Source organism: Podarcis erhardii (assembly GCF_964252035.2).
Source record: "Podarcis erhardii genome assembly, chromosome: 10".
NCBI classification, from domain to species: domain Eukaryota; kingdom Metazoa; phylum Chordata; class Lepidosauria; order Squamata; family Lacertidae; genus Podarcis; species Podarcis erhardii.
Genome location: NC_138500.1, coordinates 67,794,126 through 67,814,681, shown reverse-complemented (window position 1 = coordinate 67,814,681; position 20,556 = coordinate 67,794,126). Strand labels below are relative to the sequence as shown.

The window sequence follows — 20,556 nt, the reverse complement described above, 5'->3', positions numbered from 1 at the left end:
TCTCTGTTGTGTTAAAGGCAGAAGACTGCTCTCCAGCCTTGTTACCGCAGTAGAGATTTCAAAGAAAATGCAGTGTAGCTCCCAGGTGCAGAGCATATAGAGAGGCACTGCTTCCCTTATGACAGGGGTAGGCAGCCTAAGGCCCATGGGCCACAAGCGGCCCACGGGGGTCATTTAACCAGCCCCCAAGCTGCCCCCGAAACAAGCTGCCTGCTTGGCGAGTCCCCGCACGCTGCGCTAAACCGGCACAGCTCGGAGACTCACTTCCATGGTGCTGGAAGTCGCATCTGTGCAGACGCCGGAAATCGCGGCCGCACGTGGGCAATCCAGCCCATGGAGGGATCTCTGCTGGAGTGAACAGGCCCAGGCGAGGTAAACCTTGCCAACCCCTGCCTTATGAGACCTCAAGATGTTCATGTGCTCTTGCTTAGCATATTCTGCCAGTTATAAGGATGGGCATTTGATAATTACAAATGTAAGCTACTGAGCAGACAGCTTCATACCGCCTAACAGGGATGCAAGATGACAAACTGACTAGCATCTTTATTTACTGCGTTCCTAAGAAAACATTGGACTTCACTTTAGTGGGCAGCTGCAGTGCTGCCTGAAAGGAATCTACTAAGCCAATTACAGTATTGTTTGCTTCAAGACACTTCAAACATGGATAATCAGCCACTATTCATCACTGTGCACCTGCTCAAAAAATACTAACGGCAATACTAAAAGGAGCTGATGGGATGTGAAGCTGTTATCCTATTGTCCATAATTTAAACTGACGTAAATGCAAGAATCTGGCCATACAAGGTGGGTCAGAGAAAGAAGTAGATTTGTTGAATCCACTTGTTTAGTAGCGGAGAAACCCACAGCGCATGTGCGTAGTCCTGCTCTTCAATGCAAAGACAATAATTGCCTCCATCACCCTTAATTACTAGCAATAATGGGCGAATATATAACTATTTTATCATGTAAGGCTTATCACAAAGGCTCTCATGGTTACTGGAGTCAGCCATCACACTTCATACAAAACAAGCAGATGAAATGAGAAAGAAGAGATTGTGGTTGCAGCTGATACAATCTTTACAATATGTGTTTAAGCCTACATGAGATTTGATTTCTTTATTTTCTATAAGGGACTGCCAGATATAAACATTTTCAAGTTCAAGGTGGCTAATGGTATGAAAAGTACCAAATACAGACAAAGCACTCAAAAATTAAAGCCAAACTGATGGAGGAAAACTAGACTGTGAAGGGGAGCAGTTTAGGATTTGTATTGGACACCTGCTTGCATTCAAAGCTTGCTCTCTCCCTGTGGCTTTCAAATCTTCAAATTTTCACAAATCTGTGGCTTTCAAATCTTGGGGCTTCCAAAGGTGGGACCGATTCAGATGGTCCACCCCCGCCACTTAATGGATCCAAATGGTTTCCAGAGAGTGGTAGGGGATGCTTTATCCCATGTTGATGGCCTTTCAGCCGATTCCCTGGTGGCCCGCTGGAATGTGGAGTTAACCAGGGCTATTGACTGTTTGGCTTCGAAGCGCCCTCTCCGATTGCATGGAGCCCGGGCAGCCCCATGGTTTTCCACGGATCTGAGGGCAATGAAACAATCGTTGAGACGGCTAGAGCGCCGGTGGCGGATAACTCATTCCGAATCTGACCGGACACAGGTTAGAGCTCAACGTCGAGTCTACCAGGTGGCGATAGCGACAGCGAAGAAGACTTTCTTCGTCGCCTCTATTGCATTTGCAGAAAACAGCAGCAGGAGACTTTTTCAGGTGGTTCACAATTTAGTGGAACCACTTGCGACATCGGGGCCCAGCACGGGCCACATGATCTCCTGCAATGATTTCGCAAAGTTTTTTGCAGATAAAATCGCTCAGATTTGGGAAGAAGTGGACTCCACCATGGGAGCAGGGCCAGGGCGGGAGAGTGCTAGAGTCCTGTCTAGTCAAGCTGTGTGGGATCAATTCCAATCTGTTACCTCCGAGGATGTGGACAGGCTGCTTGGACGAGTGAAGCCAACCACCTGTCTCCTGGATCCTTGCCCATCCTGGCTTATAAAAGCTAGCCGGGAAGGACTGGGCGATGGGCTTCGTGGGGTGGTGAATGCTTCCCTCCGTGAGGGAGCCTTCCCAGACCCACTGAAAGAGGCGGTTATTAAACTGCTTCTTAAAAAACCATCTTTAGATGCGGCCACAATGGCCAATTATCGCCCAGTCTCAAATCTTCCATTATTGGGCAAGGTGATTGAGCAAGTGGTTGCTGAACAACTCCAGGCACACCTGGAAGAAGCGGACCATTTGGATCCCTTCCAGTCGGGATTCAGGCCTCATCATGGGACTGAAACTGCCTTGGTCGCACTGGTTGATGATCTCCGGCGGGCTAGGGACAAAAGTGAGAGCTGTTTCCTAGTTCTGCTGGATCTCTCAGCGGCGTTTGATACCATCGACCATAACATCCTTCTGGACCGTCTTGAGGGGCTGGGAGCTGGGGGCACTGTCATACAGTGGTTCCGCTCCTTCCTCCTGGGCCGTGTTCAGAAAGTGGTGTGAGGGATGAGTGTTCAGACCCCTGGGCTCTCCCTTGTGGGGTGCCTCAGGGTTCTGTCCTCTCCCCCATGCTTTTCAACATTTACATGCAGCCACTGGGAGAGATCATCAGGGGGTTTGGGCTGGGTGTTCATCAGTATGCAGATGATACCCAGCTCTACCTCTCTTTTAAATCAGAACCAGTGAAGGCAGTGAAGGTCCTGTGTGAGTGTCTGGAGGCGGTTGGAGGATGGATGGCAGCTAACAGATTGAGGTTGAATCCTGACAAGACAGAAGTACTGTTTTTGGGGGACAGGAGGTGGGCAGGTGTGGAGGATTCCCTGGTCCTGAATGGGGTAACTGTGCCCCTGAAGGACCAGGTGCGCAGCCTGGGAGTCATTTTGGACTCACAGCTGTCCATGGAGGCACAGGTCAAATCTGTATCCAGGGCAGCTGTTTACCAGCTCTATCTGGTACATAGGCTGAGACCCTATCTGCCTGCAGACTGTCTCGCCAGAGTGGTGCATGATCTGGTTATCTCTCACTTGGACTACTGCAATGCGCTCTACGTGTGGCTACCTTTGAAGGTGACCCGAAAACTACAACTAATCCAGAACGCGGCAGCTAGACTGGTGACTGGGGGTGGCCGCCGAGACCATATAACACCGGTCTTGAAAGACCTACATTAGCTCCCAGTACGTTTCTGAGTACAATTCAAAGTGTTGGTGCTGACCTTTAAAGCCCTAAACGGCCTCGGTCCAGTATACCTGAAGGAGCGTCTCCTCCCCCATCGTTCTACCCGGACACTGAGGTCCAGTGCCAAGGGCCTTCTGGCAGTTCCCTCACTGCGAGAGTCCAAGTTACAGGGAACCAGGCAGAGGGCCTTCTTGGTAGTGGCGCCCGCCCTGTGTAACGCCCTCCCATCAGATGTCAAAGTGATAAACAACTACCTGACATTCAGAAGACATCTGAAGGCAGCCCTGTTCAGGGAAGTTTTTAATATGTGACATTTTAGTGTATTTTTCATCTTTGTTGGAAGCCGCCCAGAGTGGCTGGGGAAACCCAGCCAGATGGGTGGGGTACAAATAAATAATAATAATAATTATTATTATTATTATTGTTGTTGTTGTTGTTGTTGTTGTTGCCGCCCAGAGTGGCTGGGGAAACCCAGCCAGATGGGTGGGGTACAAATAAATAATAATAATAATAATTATTATTATTATTGTTGTTGTTGTTGTTGTTGTTGTTGTTGTTGTTGTTGTTGTTGTTATTATCTGATCATAGGCAGGTTCCCCAAATCAAAGAACTGGCTGAGCTTCCAGGAGAAACCATTTCCCAACCCCAGTTCTCACTCCCCCCCCCTTTCTCCATGTGATAATGGATCTGCATATGCAGTTGCATAGAGAAATACGAACAGCCATGCATGAAGTAGAACTACCTAGGCAAGAACTTACCAGCTGGCAGCTGCTGCTGTTGGCAGTCTCTGAACAAAGGAAATGCGGCCTGTTTATTTTGACTGCACGCTTGCAGTCAGAATTCGGTTAATTTTTTACATTCTACAGCATTCTGGTTTTTACGTGCTTCAGAAATGTTGTTATTCTTTCCCCATGTGAGAAACTTGATGATCATGGCATTCCGCCTTCTGGGCACTTATGCCTTCTGTAGCGTGGGGAAACCCTTCCACAACTGTGCGTAGGATCTTACTCCAGGGTCCTAGAGGAACAGTGTGTCTTTCGCCTGCAGAAAAGGTTTGAGGCAGTTCTGAGCTTTAAAAGAATCTCGGAAGAGCAGCAAAACAACAAGAGTCTTGAGGCATCTAACAAATTAATTATACAGCATAAGCTTTTGTGGGCAAGTGGGCTTGACTGCTCAATGCCACCAGTTCGTTACTGAGCTCAGTTCAAGATTCTGGTGCAGATGTACAACTTAGGAACACAATATCTAAAATACCACCTCATCCTTTGTATACCTGAGAGGCCCTCCTGCAGATACCATCTCATCAGGAGGTTCATTCTGTATGGTGTAGAAATCATGCCTTTAATGTGACAGCACCTACCCTTAAAAAGCTCCATCCCATAACATATCACACAAATATCATCTCTGTTCTCTTTTCAGCAGCTGTTGAAGACAAGCCTTTTAAGTGGAGATATTTACCCCACCCTGTTCTGTATCTGTCTGGATCTGAAACCAGTTTTCTGTATATTTTTATGGCTCTGTTTTTATTGTAATGGCTTCGGGATGTTTCATGAGCAACTGTTCCTAAGTAAAATAAATGAATAAAATTATTTATTAGCTTTTTTGGTACCATGAGACTTATTTTGTTATGGGTGGGGGTTTTTTGGGGAGGGGGTGCTGTGGGAGACTGACACAGCTACCCCTCTGGAGATCAGAAGAGCAGCAATATTTGTCTACCTTATCCTCTGAGACAGGAGAATAAGCAACACTTCTGAAATACACAGGGCATCAATTTTTGTCAAGTTTATGCCTATAAGAATAATTCAGCAATGGAATAAGCTGCCTGCAGTATTATGGAACGGTCTCCTTCTAGAGACTTTGCCTGCATGCAGAGATCTGCTTTTAGCCAGTAGGTACGATGTTTCTCTGGTCTGAGTCTGCCTGCTATAACTTAATGATTCTTATTCTTTCCTTGTAGGCGCTCACTTTATCCTTAAGCCTTTGTTTTGCTCTTTGCTTATAGATGTTGGTTTTACCTTTAAACCTTTGTTTTATATGCTGGCTATCTTGCAGATGTTCCAATGAGACCAGACTCAAAACTGAAGAGACATATTGGGCATATAACTTCTGCCCTACACCATACTCTTGGACAGCGCTCGTGGGACTTATTTTATACCTGGTTTTCTTTGCACCAGGTAAACAGATTTGGCGTGTTTAGTTTTCATGTGAAATAAATTGGACCTGTGGAGCTGCTATATTCCAGGAAAAATTCTAGGACTGATAAAAGTCTTAGACATATTTGTGTGCCTGCCTCACTTCGAGGAGAAAATGATGAGCGAACTGCCTCTCTTGCCTTCAAACACACTGTCTCCTTGGCCACCGGATTGAAAACCTCTGTTCTCTGACAAGAGTGGGCAGGGAAATATTGCTTTCAAATAACTGGTATAACCCAGTTCACTCACTCATCACTCTCCCCCCCCCCCCCGAGAAAGACGTCCGTGTGAGAGCCTCAGGCTCATATTGGATCAAGAACTCTCCTGGAATGTAACAACTCAACAGATTGACCTTTGCAATAATGATTAATATTATCTTGCTACTCACCCTTTGTTTTACTATACCTTTTTTATTTTATTTTTTCCCCTGTGTTACAGGAATTTCTCCCCCTTTTCCAGTTCCCGTAATGTTGCTGTTCACTTCCTTGATTTTAAATAGCAATGAAAAATCAAAGGAGGGGGATTAAGGCTACATTCTCGTGCCATTTCTGCATATTGTTAACACATTCCATACCTCATTCCTTTACTTAAAATAATCCCCCAAAGGCCCACGTATCTCTTTGCTTTTCTTGGTGCCCTTGCCAGTTTCAATATCCTTCGTATATTCCTCCTGCTAAAACTATCAGCTCCATGTGCTGAGTGTCAGTGTGTTGAAGAGTTAGTTCATTTTAGCATTGTAGGAGCAAGCATTTAACTACACCTTAGTTTACGAACTTAATCCGTTCCGGAAGTCTGTTCTTAAACCAAAGCGTTCTTAAACCAAGGTGTGCTTTCCCATAGCAGTGGGGGACTCAATTTACAAATGGAAAACACTCAACCAGGAAGCGAAACATGTTCTGCTTCCAAGGCAAAGATTACAAACCAAAACACCTTCTGGGTTTGCAGTGTTCTTAATCCATTAATCATAAACTAAGCTATTCTTAAACTAAGGTACCACTGTATTTAAATAATTCTATTCAAACGACGATTTTCTGAATTACAGAAATATGTACAATAAAGAGTCATCTTTCTAAGCCATAGGAATACATACAATAATGGTTGGAATACCTCCATCTATGCATCAATAAAAACAGGTTGACTTTTCGCCTTCCTGTTCCCAAAAGCATCCTTTCATCAGATCCACAATTAGGTATTCTTCAATCTCCATTTCCTTCTGTCACTCCCAACAGACACTAGTGTGTACTGAATAATATCCCCCCCCCCCCCAATATAAGATTTAGATCTCTGAGTAACTTAATTTTTCCTCATCTGGCGGCTTTCTACTGAAGTAAAATATTACTGTTCCAACATCTTGTTTGTACCACATCCCATTTTTGAAGATCCTTTGGTATTTGATGTGAATGTTTATTAAAATTAATTTTGTGGCATGTTTCTTTTAAAAGGAATGGGACCAATGCCATGGACAGTAAATTCTGAAATATACCCCCTTTGGGCTAGAAGTACAGGAAATGCCTGTTCTTCCGGCGTGAACTGGATTTTCAACGTCCTAGTGTCACTTACATTTCTGCACACAGCTGAATATCTGACGTACTATGGTAAGAAGTGTGTTCTGTCTTAAACACAGTGGTGCCTCGCAAGACGAAATTAATCCGTTCCGTGAGGCTCTTCATATAGCGGTTTTTTTGTCTTGCGAAGCAAGCCCATTGACAGCTTAGCGGATTAGCGCTATTAGCGGTTTAGCGGCTTTTAGCGGATCTGCTGATAAGCGGCTTATCAGCGGCTTATCAGCGGATCAGCTGATAAGCGGCTTAGGGCTTAGGAAAAAGGGGGGGGAGGGAAAAAACCCCACAGGAACTCATAAGACATTTTTGTCTTGCGAAGCAAGCCCATAGGGAAATTCGTTTTGCGAAGCGCCTCCAAAACGGAAAACCCTTTCGTCTAGCGGGTTTTCCGTCTTGCGAGGCGTTCGTCTTGCGGGGCACCACTGTAGTACCAAGATCATTGCGTTTAAGATCCTTGGAATTTTAGCTTTTCATCAGCTAAGGTCTCAATGGGCAGTTTAGCTTTCCTTTTTAAAGACCTCTAGAAAACTTGTGTATATATCCTCATTTCAAGACTTTGTGTTGCTAAGTTCTGTTTCTAAAAAGCATTCCCAAAGCTGTATTAGTGCTTTCGGTGGTTTGTGAGTAGTAGATGTTTTACATTTTTTAATCATTTGGCTTTAAGGACAGGGCCACCCAGAGTCATCCCAGGCTAGTTTCAGGGTTGAGGTGCCCTTGGTCACATGCTCTCTGTTGTTTCCCCAACAGTTGTGCTTGTACCCATTAATCCTAGCTCTCCCAAAACGTAATGCTTGGCTGTGTGACATTGTGGTGACAAAAACCCATGTTGGCATGGAACAGTGGAAAGTCTGGGACATTACACTTTAGGAAAACTAAGGTGGCATCCTGGGCCTGGTGCGGAGACTCAGCAGTTACCACCATTGACAGGGGAGCCTTGCCAGCTTCACCATGATGCCAGGACGTGCCTGGGGCCACATTCCTGAGTGCAGGCCTTCAAGTCATGCTGCTTGTAATCTAGCTGATAAAGGTAAAGGGACCCCTAACCATTAGGTCCAGTCGCAGACGACTCTGGAGTTGTGGCGCTCATCTCGCTTTACTGGCTGAGGGAGCCGGCGTACAGCTTCCGGGTCATGTGGCCAGCATGACTAAGCCACTTCTGGCGAACCAGAGCAGCGCACAGAAACGCCGTTTACCTTCCCGCCGGAGCGGTACCTATTTATCTACTTGCACTTTGACGTGCTTTCGAACTGCTAGGTTGGCAGGAGCAGGGACCGAGCAACGGGAGCTCACCCCGTCGCAGGGATTCGAACTGCCAACCTTCCGATCGGCAAGTCCTAGGCTCTGTGGTTTAACCCACAGCACCACCCGTGTCCCATAATCTAGCTGATAGCTTTGCCCTTTTCCCCAAAACCCATATTACTGAGTTCCCCCAGTCTCCCTCTGTGGTAGCTTGCATTCTTTAGGAAGTCTCTTTACTAAATAAATTTTAAATGAGATTTGAGTGTTATTGGGACGCCATCATGGTTTTGCAAAAATTAAATATTTGGAATCTTGACCAATATAATTATTTAAATGCAATTTAAAATAATTACTTGTTTCTGAAACCTTCATTTTAACTTTGCTAAGATATATAGTAGATCTTTTATTGTTGTGACCTTGTATTTTGTTTTAGAGGAAAACTTTCTATTAACTCTGTGTCTGGGGGGGTTGTTTGTTTGTTTGTATTGCAGGAGCATTCTTCCTTTATGCGGGATTTGCTTTCGTGGGACTCATTTTCCTCTACGGCTGCCTTCCTGAGACGAAAGGGAAAAAACTGGAGGAAATTGAATGCTTATTTGAGAACTCACTGTGTACATGTGGCATTTCAGATTCAGATGATGGGAGGTATATTGAATATATCCGGGTGAAGGGAAGTAATTACCATCTTTCTGACAATGATGCTTCTGATGTGGAATGATTTTCAGCTGCTGGTGTATTTAATCAAGCCGGGATGGTGTTGTTTTTGGGAGGGGGGGTGGTGGTGGTGAAGGAGCTGTTCTTGATGACTTCACTGCCCTGCTTCTGGTCTGGTTCTCCTTTCTACTGTCTTATCCAGCTTCACTTTCCTGTTCCAAACCATGTCATTTGAGACGAATACAGCAAAACAGGACATTGATCTTTCAGTTAGTCAAAATGGGACAATTGTGAGGGGGAGGGATTTATTCTGGGAGGATACAAACATTCCAGGTGGGTGTATGTCTGAGGTCCTAGAATTGACAATAGCAAACTCAATTGATGATATATACCATGCATTTTTGTCCCACTTGAAAAAAGTGAAAAAGAACAGCTAGTCAGAAACCAGATGAATCATTAAAGTACGGTTACCTGGCAACCGAGGGTTGATACAAAAGTGTTCAGCCTCTTACAAAACAAGCGGGAGAGAGAGAGAAATCGGCTGCATGCTGTGGAAATTGTAATTTAATATTATTACTTCTTTCAAAAGTAGATGAATTTGTATGCAAGGAGAAGGCAGGGTGTTGCAGCCCTTTGGGTTCCTTCCTTCCTTCCTTCCTTCCTTCCTTCCTTCCTTCCTTTGGGCATGCCTATCTTTGTAATAACTTGCCACTGTTTTACGACCATTGCTCTGCACAAGGGACCCCCGAGAACAGCCACAGGGCGGGTCTGCAGAGAATTTTGGCACTGGTTTTTAGCATTCTCTCTTGGGTAGTGTTGTGGGTGGTTGCTTGAAACACAACTGCACATGGGCAATTCTGGGTAGCAGTGTGTTTTGTTCAACAGCAGATCCATGCGCATTGCTTCCTTGAACGTGGTAAAATTTGACAAAAGCTGATCCCTTCATGAAACCACTTCTCCTTTATGAAGCTATGGGTGAGCTAGAACTTCTACCATAAATCGGGTGAGGGGGCAGATACACAGACCTTCCTAGCGTCCATTTATTTCCCCTTATTCTGCCCTCCCCAAAGAATGGAAAGCACCATTGGAGCAACTAATGTTCATCTCTAATCCCCCCAAAGATCAAGCAAACAAGTAGGACCTGTGCACAGGAAACTTTCCATTAACTTGGTTGAGCACCTTTTATTGAATGAAACTTGCTCATGGATAAACACTACAGAAGACTCTTGGCCATTGAGGAGAGCATGGTTGGTAATATAGTTCTGGATTAAATACTGTGCAGAACATTCACTTCCAGCTAAACACAGAAAAGTAAAAATGAAAGGGCTCTAGTACAGAAATGAGTGTGAAGCACTCTAAGCACTCTGAAGCCTACATCAGGAGCGGGGGTCCTGTGGCCCTTGGAATGCTGTTGAACCTAAATTCCCATCAGCTCCAGCCAGTGTGGCCAGTGGTCAGAAATGGTGGTAGTTGTAGTCCCAAGGCCACAAAGTTCTCCTCCTGCATATAATTGTATGCCTAAGGAAAAGGTGGTTCTGCAGAAGACCAAGAAGTTAAAGGCACATGCCTAGGTTATCAACTAGGGACGCGGGTGGCGCTGTGGGTTAAACCACAGAGCCTAGGACTTGCCGATCAGAAGGTCACAGTTTGAATCCCTGCGACAGGGTGAGCTCCCGTTGCTCGGTCCCTGCTCCTGCCAACCTAGCAGTTCGAAAGCACATCAAAGTGCAAGTAGATAAATAGGTACCGCTCTGGTGGGAAGGTAAACGGTGTTTCCATGCGCTGCTCTGGTTCGCCAGAAGTGGCTTAGTCATGCTGGCCACATGACCCGGAAGCTGTCTGCGGACAAAATACCAGTTTCCTCGGCCAGTAAAGCGCGATGAATGCCACAACCCCAGAGTCGACCACGACTGGACCTAATGGTCAGGAGTCCCTTTACCTTTACCTTTGAGGAAAAGGTGGTTCTGCAGAAGAACAAGAAGTTAAAAGCACATGCCTAGGTTAGCAACTGCACTAATCAAAGAGTTAGTGCTGCCATCAAATTTCTGCTATGTCGACTGGGTGACTCCTCTTATTCCCCCTGCCCCTTCTGATTCTGCTTCCCTTGGATAGCATTTGGCTCAAGAGACTTTTGGGATTTTTAAAAAAGCCAGTTAAGGGGATAATATTATAGACCTCGATCTGTAGTTTATAGCCTCTTCCAAATTGCATTTAAGGCATATGCATCCTCCTTTGTGACTGGGAGGAAGGAAATAAGAATTTCCTTCAGCAAAAGATACCTTTAAAAGGCAAATTATTCATTCATTTTTAAGTGCTGCTTGTAAAACCCACATTTGAAAAGCTGTATGGGAGGTTTGGCATGAGAGTGACCCCAAAGAGGACTTACATTCCCACTGGCTCTTTCTGCTAAACATCCACCTGCCCTTTTAACCTTTTGAAGTTTCAGGCAGGGAACTGATGGAAAGGAAGCACTGTAGAGCTCCACCTTTTCAAGCTAGCTGCTCTCTTTCCAGAACAATTCCACATTTTCCACAGCCACCGTTTAACTTTGAAATGTATGGTTCCATCAAACGAACAGCGTTGCCTTAAAATGGGTTTAATCTGCACCTGCCTTTTAAAAATGGGCAAATACACCAAACCAGTCTGCTTTTATGATGAAACTGGTTTCTGCCTGCCCCTTAAACATCCTCTTGGAATTGGTTGCTATGACCAATAAAGTCCAATGATAATGAAGTCTGTGCCAAAATGCTGCCTTTAATAGGGCCAGTCCTTAAATAGGCCTTCACTGGTTTTCCTGCCTAAAGCCTTAATTGAGGGGAAATGTATGAAAGGTATGCCTAGGAGGAGATTTCAAACTGATCTCAGAAATTTGCAGGGTTGGGACTTAAAGCCACATAGGATATGGGTGTTTAATTGATGATCTATTCGTCTTCTGTGGCTCTGGTTATCTGCTTTGGGACAATAAAAATTGCTCCTTGCTCTCCCAATCAGATCAAAAGACGATTGCTCTACAGAACCTTGTCACAAGCCCATGTGTTGAGCATTGCAAATAGTGTTCCCATTTATATTGACTTTCTTATTTTTCCAGACTGCGCTGAAGTCTTTATCAACGGAAAAGCATTAGCCAGCATTTTGGTTCTTTGACATTCTCTCAAATGACATTCAGCCATCCGCCATCCTCATCTCTTTTTCTGAAACATATTTTATCTTCTTAGGGAGTATATTTTTTTAAAGCCAAGCCTGACATTTCTCCCCTCTCTCTACCTGTTAGAGGCCGAAAGCAGTATATTTGAGCTCACTAACAAGAGCACAAAATCCACAGCCACCTTTTTTCCATTGCTTTATTTTCCCTTCTAGACACGCTGGCATAAGTCTTCCTTTTGATGTTGCTTTATGCTGTAATAATGCCTTAGTCACAGTACCAAGAATTACTTATAATAACAATGAATCGAATGTTACTTGAAAAAGTCCTACAAAATTGGGGGTTTTATTTTTGGAATCTGTGAATGTTTATAATCAAAGAGTAAAGGAGAAATGTTTCTATTTTACAGCATATTTTTGTTTATATTTTACATCTTAACTTTGTCAGAAAAGCCTAGTTTTAATATTCGAGATACAGCTATTTAATTACAATAGATGATATGTAGTTTAGCCCTACTCAAGAGTAGACCCATTGAAATTGGTGGACGTCACTTAAGTATGACTAATGTTGAATGTTCTCCAGTGTAGCAGGTCAATCTCTTCTACTAGGACTTTTATTTGTAACAGAACACGGACAGCATACCTAAGCACAACACTTTTATTCAAACTTTCTGATGCCCACATGTTTCTGTAGGTCTGTTTGATTCAGATCTATTGTGCTTCAGGACAGTTAGTGGTTTCAGATATGGTGTATGTGAGAAATCTTAAAATACCTCTTCTAAGAACTCATCTTAGCCTAGCAAAAGCAGTCTGCAGGTCGACGGAGGCTTCCAGTCTGAGGATCAGGTCCTTTGGGCACAAAAATTTGCAGTGCAAGATTGGAGTGGTGGCATCTGTCTACACCTAGGGTTGTGTGTGCAATGGACCATACCAGTTCGGGTCCAAGGGAGCACCTTTGATAAGGCAGATGATTGGTACTGTATGCTCACCATCTTATGGCTCTAATTACCTGCTTTGGGACAATAACACTTATTTGTTGCTTGTCTGATTGAATCAGAAGGCGATTGCTCTAAATAGATGTTTGTCACAAACCATGCAGCCCACTCTGGGATGATCTAAAATAGCACATCATTGTTACAAACACACCTTTGGAAAATAATGATAATTCAGGATTGTTGGTTAATTCTGTCTCTCCCCCTCCCGCCCCAGTTTATCCATATCTTCTATTTTATTCAACATTCAGGTAGATTTTGATTGGTCTCATAGTATGATAGAATGGTATAGAAGGGACCGCGTGGGTCATCTAGTCCAACCCCCCTGCAATACAGGAATATTTTACTCAGCATGGGGCTCGAACCCACAACCCTGAGATTAAGAGGCCCATGCCCTGCTGATTTAGCTAAGTAGAAAATATTCATTTATTTTCTGTTATACATTCTCTCCCCCCCTTAAGTTATTAAGCATGAGTAAATAGGGTGAGTTCTTAGGAACTTAATAAAAACAAGTAGCCTTGCTTGTTATATGTCCGCCAAACTAAATTTCCATAACTTTTATTGTCCTGTGAATTATAGTGAAAGCACTGTTATGAGCAAAATGAGAGCAGGAGATCATGTAGAATTTATTTTGAAGGAAGCTCACATTAGGAATGGGAAGTCAATATGTTTTTAATGTCTAAGACCACTGAGGGAAATGCCAAGGAAACAGGTTATGATTGATGCCCACTATTAGTAAGGATGAGGTGTTGTCGTTGAGAATTCTATAAAGATTAAAGAACATTAAGCGGGTTTGTAATGTATTCAGTAAATATACCAAAATAGTAGACTCTGTCCCATTCAACATAGAAGGCTTTTTACAAGGATGCGTGCCATCTTGGACATAGAGCAGCTCGCCTATATAGGACCAAAAAGAGGGGTCTCAAAGCAGGCATTGGGAAAGAGTTGCCAACTTAGTGCAAGTAGGTGCCAGTTCATCCTCCAGTATCTCCTACGGTGACCTCAGAAATCCACAAGACACCAGAAACTGTTTCTGCTCTGTTCCTGTTTGCACTGGCTCGGCCCCTCCTATGTTGACCATGCCCCTTTAAACATGGTCCTGTAAACATGCCCACATTTCATTGGATGCCAGGACAACCCACTCTCCCATCCGTTCAGAACAGAAATGATGTACAAATTCTTGGCGAGTGAGTGCAGTAGTAGCTGATACAGATGCCCTTTTCACCATTGAATGCCCTCACCATTTTCTGGTCCCATGTCTCAGAGATGTGGCATCCATTATGCCATGTCCCCATGGTAGCCATTTGTGCCTGCTGCCCATGGCACCTTCTCAAAACTCCAAAAACACCCACTGGCCCAGAAAGCTTGGTGGCTCCTGGTTGAGAAATTTACAGACTGCGTATAAGCTTATAGCCAACATACATGCCAAGCAATGAGTCAGCATCGTGCACCAAGAAGAACTGAGTTGGCTTAAACTAGGGGTGGCATCACATTTCAGAATTGGATGGATTCAGAAGAGTGTGCCCATTTAAAAATAAATAAAGGAGCACCATTAATTACAGCAGAAGCCCATATTTGGCCTGATGGTTCTTGGAACTCCAGCTTCCCCTGCTTCCAATTTCCTTCTCCCCTTCCTGAAATTTACCTAGTGGGAGATCGTTTCAAGGCATGTCAAAGGGCCAGCTTGTAACTTCCCAGTGTCTCTAAGCAACATAATGTGCTAATGAGCATGCTTCTGGATCCGTTGCTTCTGGATCTGTGAGTTTTCTTTTGACTTCTTCTCAGCTCACTCAATTCAGATTGGAGGAATTAAAATTAATTCTCAGCGGCAGTAGAAGGGGGATGAAGAGTGTCCATTGTGTCACCCGTAATCATGGGGTCCTAAAAGCTGAACTGTCCACCAACCCCAGCTTGGACTTCGAAAGGCTAGACTTGTTTTTGAGCTAGGTGCAGGGCGACAAGGTATGTTCACCCAGTACTAGCTCAAAACAAGTGATTCAGAAGTTACTGCAACTTTGGTTGCGTTCTATAGATATGAGCCCATGGATGTTTTTGTACATCTTCCATTTGACTTGATGGCCCTTCATAGGAGAAGCTCCCAGTGGACTGTGCCCGTGGTTATCGCTAAATGTCAAATGTGTTTCCCAGTAGTCCTTAAAACTTCTAGAAATGTGAGAGAAGCTGCAATGAAATCAGTATTTGAAAAATTAATGTGACGATAAATTATCTGAGTAGCACTTTAATCAATTGATTTGTGCGTTTTTCTTTCTTTTGCCTCTTTTCTGGATGTGTATCAGGCCAGAAGCAGTGAGGCTACAATATGTGTTTTATGGGTTTTTTATTATTATTAAAATGTGTGTTATTGCGGGTAACTTTGACAGCTTAAATGTAGCTACTGATGACAAAATAATCCTGAATTATTCTTTGGATTAAACAAGTCACATTTTTTTTTCTTGCAAAATTGTTGTTTTCTATAAATAGCCTTGCGTAGAGCTACCATTTGGTGTAACCTAGAATGGTTTCAGTTGAGATAATGTTTTCAAGGTAAGAAGTCAGCAAAGTATATTCTTCTCGGTAAAAATGGCTCCAGTACTGGAGAGTAAATTATTTAAAGGTAATTACATAGATTTAAAAATAAGAAAAATATTGGGAAGTTATTTATTTTGTGTATTTTCATATAGAGAAAGGTTTTTAATGTGCCAATAATAATCACTGTGGTGTTTTGTAACAAAGTGCTAATGTTGTTCCAAGTACTGTATATGAAAATATTTTAGCCAACAGATTTGTTAGTACAATATGAAAACATATTTCCTAATCTGACTTGCATCTCTTGAAATCAAAGCAGTTAAAATTAGGTTAAGAAACTAGTTTCTATAAATTTTTGTATGTAATAAATATAAACTATATTACATTCAGGAACTGGGCATGTGTAACTATAAAGCTTTACATATAAATATATAATGTTGGAGTACATATATTCTTTGGGTCTTTTCCAAATAGATGTTGACATTTTATTTTATTTTATGTAACATACCAAAGAAGGGAAGTAGATGTTTTCTACTTCAAGGGTCACATGGATTGATATAAAAGAAAAAAATCTGTATTAGAGCCGCCTCTGTCCTGGAACATGTTTAAGTACATGATTGGTACTGTACTGTATTGTTTTATGTTTGTTTTTTAAAGTTCCCGGCACTTAGAAAGCTAGATGTCAGGGATTTTCAAATTAACAAATTTAGTTATACATTTGTCTTACCTCCCCTGCTGCAGAATATTCAGTCATATTTCTCCTCTATCTCTCCACCGATCTGCCGCCCAAGTCTGAATTGGCGTTGTCCAAAAGCAGTTACGCCTCATCACAAGCATTTGTTTTCACATGCAGGTGATTTTTAGGCAAACAACTCGCCGTGTGAAATTTGGGTGGTGAAATAACACGTGAGGAATTCTGCCTGTCACATCAGAAAGGCATGTATTGAATCAGTCATCCTCCCCTCCCTCCACATTTAACATAACGCCGTTTTGTTGCTCAACCAACCAAGCCTATAATGTATAAAAAGTGGTGTAAATTTTATGACAATGTAGTGCTACACAGTTGAATGTTTTTATGTTCAAATTACCCTCCTGAAAGTTCAGTGTCTCTCTACATAAGAATAAATATCTTTATTAAAGAATTGTCTGACAATTGTAAATGAACAAAAATAAATGTGAGGCACTTGATTACAAAATCTTTCTTGGGGTTTTATTTGTACTTGACAGAGTTTTAAAGAACATTGTCAAGAAACTTCTGTGAGAGAACCTAATAAGGAATTGTGTGAATATGTTTCTCAAAATGACACTTACCTCTCCTAAGTGGTAGTAAAATTCATAGAAGGTTAAACTCCTGAAATCTTGCTGAACGATGCAGCACAAAGGTTCTGATTCCAATATGATGTCAACCAGTCCCAGATTTTGGCATTTGCCTTCATTCAGCAAGCTTTAAACAGTCATACCTAGGAAACTGGTGGTGTGAGCTCCTGGAGTTGTAAACTTTCCTTCAGTGAACACCCCTAACTTTAGAGCCCAAAGTAACTTAGCTATGGTCTGAAACTAACTTTTTCTCTGCTCCAAAACAACCCCGAAAAAGAGACCCCTTTTCATGTGAAAAGGTCACTTTTGAAGCACTTTTTGATTTTATGGCAATTAAACTGATAAATGTCAAGACACGTCATAAAATCCATAGTGATCTATGTAGCATTTGGTCATTTGTTAACTTTGACCTATTAAAGGCTGCCTTTAGTGTCAAAAGTTAACACTATGCTTCGATTAACACCACCCACAAATTGTGACTGTGAAAAGCAAAATACTCTGCTTTTTAAGGCAGCTGGTATAGAATTCAAATGTCTATTTATTTATTTATTTATTTTACAATCACCTTAGCTAAGAAGTCTTCTCTACTCAGACACCCACCTAGACTTGGCAGCAAAACTTTAAAAATGCAGATGGGTATCTGAGGCCTACAGCTGTGTATGCTAATTTGGACAAGAAATGGCATTTCTCATATAATCCTCAGATCTTTACCCAGAAGGCAGAAAGTTTTAATGTCATCATATGGTAAAACATTAGGTCTCCCCCTTGTTTCTCAAGGTATACCGTAAGTGAACACAAGTGGAACTAAAATACAGGTGAAACTCAGAAAATTAGAATATCGTGGAGAAGTTCATTTATTTCAGTAATTCAACTTAAAAGGTGAAACTAATAGACACAAGAATTACCCACCTGAGAAGAATGGCAGATGAAAGTGATGGACTATATGGAATTGGCTGAGATGACTGGCAGAATCCGGGACCAGGGAGAAGAGTCAGTGGAAGAAGATTGGAAAAAATTTAAAGTATATCTTCAAAAATATTGTAAAATTAAGGAATGTTAGAAAGATGTTGGAAAAAGAAAATTAGATGGTTTTGGTTGAAATGACATAAAGGACTAAGTAAAGACGAGTTGATGAAATTGACGAAAAGAGAGGATGTTAAATTGTAATATGTTATGTTAAACTACTTAAATGAAACTGTTACTTAAATGTAACTGTTACTTAAATGAAAATAAGGTTGGAAGGATTTGCCGAAACAACGATCTGAATTAGAATACAAAATTGGGAGGTGAGAGGAGGTCAAGAAAATAAGTAAAGGAAGAAAGTTATGCAAAGGATTAATTAGTTTTTTCTATTTTTATTTTTCTCTTTTGGTGTTGTTATGTCTTTTTGTATTTTGTTTTTTTATATTTTGTATTTTGTAATTTTCTTTTCTTTTTGTTATTTTTAAATTTTGAATAAATATTATTTTTTTAAAAAAGAAACTAATATATGAGATAGACTCATGACATGCAAAGCAAGATATGTCAAGCCTCTATTTGTTATAATTGTGATGATCATGGCGTACAGCTGATGAAAACCCCAAATTAACAATCTCAGAAAATTAGAATATTAAATGAAATCAGCAAAACAAGGATTGCAAATAGACCAATATTGGACCTCTGAGAAGTAGAAGTAGAAGCATGCATATGTACTCAGAGCTTGGTTTGGGCCCCTTTTGCATCAGTTACTGCCTCAATGCGGCCTGTGGCACTGCTGAGTTGTTATGGAAGACCAGGATGCTTCAATAGTAGCCTCCAGCTCTTCTGCATTGCTCAGTCTCATGTCTCTCATCTGTCTCTTGGCAATGCCCCATAGATTCTATATGGGGTTCAGGTCAGGCGAGTTTGCTGGCCAAGTTTGCTGATTTCATTTAATATTCTAATTTTCTGAGATTGTTAATTTGGGGTTTTCATCAGCTGTACACCATGATCATCATAATTATAACAAATAAAGTCTTGACATATCTCGCCTTGCATGTCATGAGTCTATCTCATATATTAGTTTCACCTTTTAAGTTGAATTACTGAAATAAATGAACTTCTCCACAATATTCTAATTTTCCGAGTTTCAACCTGTACCTATGTGAAAACTGCATGAAGATATTGCTGAGAAGCGATCCACCTTAATAGCGTCAAGATCCAAAGGCTGAGGGTTTGGCCACGGCGGTGATTTTTATTTTGATCTGCCGGAAGGTCGTGCCGTGCAGACTGCTTTTCAGGCTATCCTCAGTTTCAGCAAGGTTTGGCATGAGGAAGATCTGCAGGAAGAACTTGAGATCCAAAGCTTTCTGGGTGTGCGGAAAGTGCTTGCACAGCTCTTTGGACCCAGGGTTCAAGTTACAGATAATAACTGCCCGTCCTGCGGATCTGCAGTCTAAACGCAGTAGACTTGATGATTTTGCATCTTCCCTGAATGCCACCGATGCAAGATGACAGCGAAACCTTTTTCTGCGTGGGCGCGACTACCGCTTCCCCTCCTGCTATTCCCTGGTGCTTTGACGCAATCCTGCCTAATGAATTTGCCAGGGAGAGGGGGGGGTATGTTGTGTGCTGTGTAGTGGCATCAAAGCAAAGTCACAAGTCAGCAGCACCTGCTGCTTGCTTATTACTTGGAAAAGACGGGAGTCGTCAGAGATAACATAAAAGTAGCCGCAACGGAGTAAGCAATTTTCTTATGAGCTAGAGAGGAAGATGGCTTATGCTCCCTGCTTGATAGCTTTTAAATAAAACTTCCCGGTGGGGTCAGAAATCATTACTACCTATCTGATTCGTTGGGGAAACGTGAAAGCTTTAGATCTGGAGATGGAGAGCCCAAATGAGATTCCAAAGAGTGATTGTCTGCGACGATTCTGCTCCACTGGCTTCATTCTATACCGGCAAGATTTTTTATATTTTTGCTATTTACATATGCTTATGGTGAGCAAGCAGGCATCTCGGCAGAATGCAGCTGCTGCCACAAAATTCAGATTAATCTGGACGCATAGTCAGGAGACTCAGGTATCCTAGGAAACAGCAGCTGGAATTGCCGTTGCCTTCATATAGGCTCTAAAGTTGATGTCTCCTTGTAGATAGGCGTGCATCAATAACATATGAATGAAGCGGGTTGGTGACTTCGGTTATGCGGTGCCACGTGGTCACAGACGCCAGATTCCATGTGACAATCAGCCTTTTTTCTCTGCAGTGTGCATCACTGGTGAGAACAGTGACCAAGAGTGACCTTATGAGGCCACTGAGGTCTACCCTTCTGACTGTTCGTAGGGCTACTTCGCATATTATCCAAATGAGCATATTTATCTAGCAGAGATGCACTGCTGATCACAGTTCCTTGGAATTTGGAAATGTTCAGAGGGCCTTCTCGGTGGTGGCGCCTGGTCCGTGGAGCGCCTTCCCATCAGATGTCCAGGAAATAAACAACTCTCTGACTTTTAGAAGGCATCTGAAGGCAACCCTGTAGAGGGCCTTTTTAACATTTGACGTCTTACTGCGTTTGATGTTTTAATTTGCTGGAGGCTGCCCAGGGTGGCGGGGGCAGCCCATTCAGATGGGTGGAATATAAATCAATTCTTGCTATTAATTGTTATTATTTATATTATTAGCCAGTGTAATACATACAACTTCAAACTGCTTCCCAGTGAACAAAAGTAGTATTTAAATATGGAACAACATAACCGAG

The 20,556-nt window shown here is 42.5% G+C and overlaps 1 protein-coding gene across 1 annotated transcript in view; it reads left to right on the top strand.

Moving 5' to 3' along the window:
• SLC2A13 (solute carrier family 2 member 13) overlaps positions 1-16,723 on the top strand; it is a 107,926-nt gene extending 91,203 nt beyond the window's left edge. The window contains exons 8-10 of the mRNA XM_081877958.1: positions 5,274-5,395; positions 6,856-7,008; positions 8,706-16,723. Coding sequence (XP_081734084.1) covers positions 5,274-5,395; positions 6,856-7,008; positions 8,706-8,932 — 502 coding nt within the window. The 3' untranslated portion in view covers positions 8,933-16,723. The remainder of the gene's footprint in view (positions 1-5,273; positions 5,396-6,855; positions 7,009-8,705) is intronic.
• Positions 16,724-20,556: the final 3,833 nt, after the last annotated feature.